We start from the raw sequence: 5,528 nt of genomic DNA, 5'->3' as shown, positions 1-5,528 counted from the left end.
CATTTGGCTAGAAATTCTATGTATCATAAGCGGACAAAACATATAGATGTGCGGTATCATTGGATTAGAGAACGTCTTGAAGATGGTTCGTTTGAACTTGATAAAGTTCACACCGATGATAATGGTTCCGACATGTTCACAAAGGCTTTAGCAAGTGAGAAGCTCAAGGTATGTTGCTCGATCGCCGGGATGGCGATTCCTTCCTCATAATTGGAAAGGGGGAGATTTGTTGGGTTATTGGTTTCCAATTAATGAGAAAGGCCCAAGCCCAACAAAATAGGCCCAAGATGCTAGTTGACTTAGTCAATCATTCTAGGGCATTTTAAACTTCAAGTGTGCAGCTATTTTTGGTCATAAGAGAGATCAAGAAAAAGTGTGAGATATTCCATTCCCGGTTTTGAAAACAGCAGGTCATAACAGAGACGATCCCCGGAGATCTAACCGTTGGATCTTCATCAAATTTGGGCTGTGTCTTCCTGACATCAGTGCCAAGGTTTTCAACCGTTGAATTCGTCTAAAGAGGCCTGTAGCTCGTGTTCTCGCTGCTGGAACAGAGGGCAGTTTATTGGGTGAATCATTCATCTTTTGTCTTTAATTTCTTCATATACTTGTTGATTATTGTTGTTCAAGAGTATGATGATGTTATATACCTCTAGTTGATCTAGAGAAGGATTATTGTATTGCTCTATTTGTTGATGATAGTGGAACATTAAGTGGCTTACGAGTCCCGTGGTTTTTACTCTCGATTTTGAGAGGTTTTCCACGTAAAAAGTCTCGTGTGTATTGTGTGTGCTCAATTATTTTGTATTTGCTGATTTGGGACAGAATTGGGGCTGATTTGTGGTGATTGTGGTATACCTTATTTGTTAGTTTTCTCACAGGTTCATATGGGTCGGGAAATGCTTGTCAAACGGATGTTTGTTTCCGTTTTGTAGATTGCCCGTTGTGACCATTTTCCCATCAGAAAACTGAATTCAAGTAAGGGAGTAGAGTTTGTTTATTTAGTTACCTGGGTCCGAAATCCCCTGATGTAGCCAACAAGTGCTACTTTCATTGGCTGATCATCGTTTTGATCATTGCTTTGCTCATCGTATCCGTTGAGCAAACATGCTTGCTGAAATATAAGCTACAAGCTATATCAATCATGTTCAGTTTCAATTTCACTTTTTTTTTTTTTTTTTTTTTTTAAATGCCAAATTTAAACCCTTAAAGCACACATACAGGGAAAAAGAGTGCTTTATATCAAAATGTTTATAAAAATATTTTCAGAATTTATAAAAACAAAAATAGCTATTGAGAACATCAGCTCTAGTTGGAGTCCAAAAAATCACCAGAAGACATTTTTTGAGTTTAACAGCTTAAATAGATCATATGTGTAACAAAGTTTACCTATCTGCCCATTAAATAAACAATTTTCCTTAACGTGTTTTCAGTATCATATCTCACAGAAGTTGGAAGTTTTGCAAATAGGGGTTTAGATTCTCACGATGTTTCTTTGGAAATAGTCACAGCTACGGACCCATCTCATGCTAACCACGATCTTACTTCTCGCCTGTGAGTCAAAGTCAACCCACCCAAAATATATACCCCAGGCTTGAGTAGGAAGATCTGAAACTCCTTTATCTGAATAAGAAATAAGACATTCACAAGCATTAATCTTGAGGGAAGCTACATGAGATTCGATATGATAAAAAAGGTGCTGGGTCCCACATAAAAAATTAAAAAAGAAATAATGTCCGTATATAAGCCCACGGGCTACTCTTAGAAATTGTAGCCAAGATGTGGATGGCGCTCTGAATTAGGTTGGATCATGACCACATCAGAAATTAAAAAAACATAATGTGCTCATGGGCTACTCCTGTATCACTAATTGGTTATAGACTGAATGTCACTTATACATTGTACATGTTGTTGGGCTAAATAAACGGTCCTGAGTCCTGACATAAAAGAACATAAGAGGGGATGTATAGAAGCACTAATTTCGACCCACTTACTCATCTGTCATGGGTCAAATAAGAACACATAAAAAGTAGCCGAATTGGACCAGCTCAGAATTCTCCTGGTGCTTTTAATTCATATAGCTTCTTGAATCATTTTGTTTAAAAAGTTAAGAAATATTGTAACTATTATTTTTTGAATCATGTTTTACTCACTATTTATTACAGAGTACATATATAAAGTTACCACTTTGACTCAATATCCAACCCGAAATTTGGTTGCAGGAACTTGCTCATTGGGACATGATTTCGATCCAATAAACTTTTGACAGATTAGATTACCCATTAGAGACATGATTTAAATGGTGAATGTAAAAAGTTAACTGTGAACCTGAAGATTCTTGCAGAAAACCAGCTTTATAAGAAGCCTTGAAATGAAGTGGTTCAATTGGCAATGCATTCATCACCCCTGCAACCATGAATTATAACGTCGAATATAAAGAACACCATTGGTTAAGTGAACAAAATACATTGGATGACGTATATATTAGGAAGGAAACATACAGTCTTCAAACGGTGTGAGTCCCCATAGTTCGGGCTGAAAATCAAGAAATGAATGAATCACAACATCGGCTATTGAAAATTCATCCGATTCACCTTCGATAGATGGCACAGCTACCACTTGCATATTTGCAGCTTTTCCAGCTTTAACCCCTACCCTGTTCACTTGTTTGATATAATTACTACATTTTTAACACGTCAAAAAACTTAGGTTTTCTATGTGAAATAAAGTCAAACATGCAAATCTTCTACTGCTTTTAATGCAGTTCAAATAGCCTAATAATGACTCCTAAACCTCTCAAATACTCCTTCATAGATCAAAGTTGAGAAAAATCGATATTTAGGTAAATTGCAAAGGCCACTATCTGAAATACGACAAAGTTATCAAAGATATAAAGAAATAGTACATAATAAATTAGAAGGCTTACGATTCACTTACAAAGAATCTTCTAACACAAGACAACAAGTTGGATCGACACCCATTCTGTTTGCAGCTTCCAGAAATCTGATATTAAATTCATTGTTGTTAAAGCAAATCACATAATTGTAATTATGAGTATGATTATTATTTTAGAGATATGATTATCGTATTAAGAGCAACTTACAGGTCTGGAGAGGGCTTCCCTGATTTGACATCATCACTTCCAAGAATTATTGGAAAGTAGTCTTTCCATCCTATTGTAACAGAATTTAATCAAGATTAATAAAGATATTAAATAGTATAAAGTTTCAATCATGAAAACATCGATGGTAGAGAAGAAGAAAATAAGCTGACCTATTTGGCCCAAGACTTTGGCTTCTACATGCTTCCTTGCAGAGTTTGAAGCAACCGAAAATGGAACCCCATGTTTATGGAGATGCTTTATGAGACGATTTACACCAGGAAGTGGCTTCGCTTGAGGCCACCTAAATCAACACAAAATGCAGCAACAAATTCAAATTGATTGCTTTTGGTCAAAACTTGAAATTTCAAAACAACTAGCACATGAAAATCAAAAAGGAATTCAGTTTATATCTTAAGCACCAGCTTCATCAACCCTCTAAAGTTTGGGCCACATGATAGGAGACTAACTAACTTAAAAATCGTAACGTGTTTGTTTAATATGAGTTCTAAAAGTTCTAGATAAACATATATGATACGATATATTTTTTTTTTTTAAATTAGCAATGGAATAAGAGAACTGACTTATCATAAAACATGGGCATGATGCTTTGAATAAATTGTTGAGGTGTAATCGGAAGATCATAATCTTCAACGATCCCGATTGCAGCCTTAGATTGTATCATCCCAAGTCTTTTTACTTCCTTTTCTTCATCCACCACTTTCCCATATCTTAAAAGAAATTCACCCAATAGATCCTTTGTAAGTTGCTCTAACAAAATAAAAAAAAAATCATACTACATAATTAACATAACAATATTATATATATTTTTTTCGAACGACAACTCAAACACACAACACGAATTTATCCATGAATATGACCACGACAGGGGTTGAACCTTGAACCCCCAACATCTTTGGTTGAATATGGCTAGGCTATAAGCCCTTTGGTAATTAACATAACAATATGATATACAGAGTGACAGTAATTAATTTTTTAACAGCGTTAACCAAATCTCATACCACAATAAAAGCTAAATATGTGTAGCTGTAGTATTTGTTTAAACCGTGAATTAATTAAATAAATGGAGCTAAATTAAGTTTAGTAACTTGTTTAAAATCTGAATATTACTAATGAATAAGGGGTTTCTATTCACAATAATCAGTTAAAAGCTTTAGTGGTGAATCAATATGAAAACGGTAGAAGGAATATAGGAAACGCAGTTGCAGGTAGGTACCTGGGTTTAAAAGTGTGCCGTCCATGTCGAATATGACGGCGGAGATGGGATTATAGCCGTTCATTGTAGACGATGGCGTGAAAGATCAGATCGTAAACGTGATTACTGAAAGTACTAATTAATTATTAGTATATAATATAATTAATTAAGAAGAATATTATGTATTGTATCATCATATCAAGTGGAGACGAACACGACCTATGCTTCCCGCCATATTCCCCAGCATATACCTATATTTATATTATTCCATTTTGATGGAACTTAAACAGGTCGAATCAAAATGGGTTAGCTTTGTTAAATGAGTCCAAACGGGTCGAATCCAATTAGATCGGGTTGGCTTTGTGTCGAGACCCATTTTTTTCTTTAGTTTTTTCTAAAATGAGTTAAAATCCTTACGATAAGTATAACTGAAATTAACATTGAAACGCGAAAGTGCATAACGGAAAACTAAAACCTGACAATTGAATTGCGATAACTGAAACACTAAATTAAAAACTCAGATTAAAACGCGAAACTAGCATTAAGGTGTTGGTGTATTGATGATGACCTGACTTCTCATAAGGGAGATCAGGGGTACGATTCCAATGAGCTGCAAAAAATATTTCCTTTGAGGTTTTCTGCCCATTTCATGGGTCTCAGAAGTTGCGGACGTCTTGCATTCAAGCCTCGTCCGAGGGGGTGTTACCACGCTTAATGCCCGTATGGATTCACTAAGGAGGTTTCCTCCTGAGGGGCGGTATGACTGTAATGTTCGTCCGAGGAAATGATCGGGTGGGTGGTTCCGACATCGCGTTCGGACCCCCGTAAATGACTCCTAACCGCCGTTATAAAAAAATTGAAACGCAAAACTAAAAACTGAAACTGAAATTTGAAACTGAAAACTAAAAGTGAAATGCGAAACTAGAAACTGAAACGCGAAACTAAAAACTAAAACGAGCAAAACTGAAATGCAAAACTGAAAATTGAAAAACGCGAAACTGATGACTGAAACTCAAAAGCAACAGTGAAAATTCAATTGCCACACGAAACTATAATTTGTAAACGAAAACGCAAAACTAAAAATTGAAACTGAGACGCAAAACTGAAAATTGAAATGAAATGCGAAACGCGAAACTACAACGCGAATCTGAAAACTAAAACTTGAGCGCAAAAATGAAACGTGAAACTAATAATTGAAACTAAAACACGAAA

General features: G+C 35.6%; 1 protein-coding gene across 1 annotated transcript; it reads right to left on the bottom strand.

The window, feature by feature from the left end:
* Window positions 1-977: 977 nt before the first annotated feature.
* LOC139873506 (bifunctional riboflavin kinase/FMN phosphatase-like) lies at window positions 978-4,478 on the bottom strand. Its single transcript, XM_071861432.1, has 9 exons — window positions 4,338-4,478; window positions 3,685-3,871; window positions 3,274-3,404; window positions 3,104-3,173; window positions 2,938-3,003; window positions 2,502-2,656; window positions 2,329-2,406; window positions 1,487-1,623; window positions 978-1,114 (listed from the first exon to the last, which is right to left on the bottom strand). The coding sequence occupies exons 1-9, from the start codon at window positions 4,399-4,401 to the stop codon at window positions 998-1,000; spliced, it is 1,005 nt and encodes a 334-aa protein (XP_071717533.1). The 5' UTR covers window positions 4,402-4,478; the 3' UTR covers window positions 978-997.
* Window positions 4,479-5,528: the final 1,050 nt, after the last annotated feature.

The sequence above is a fragment of the Rutidosis leptorrhynchoides genome, chromosome 10 (assembly GCF_046630445.1).
Source record: "Rutidosis leptorrhynchoides isolate AG116_Rl617_1_P2 chromosome 10, CSIRO_AGI_Rlap_v1, whole genome shotgun sequence".
Classification (NCBI taxonomy): Eukaryota; Viridiplantae; Streptophyta; class Magnoliopsida; order Asterales; family Asteraceae; genus Rutidosis; species Rutidosis leptorrhynchoides.
Note: the sequence above shows the minus strand (reverse complement) of the source record. Positions and strands in the feature narration are given on the sequence as shown.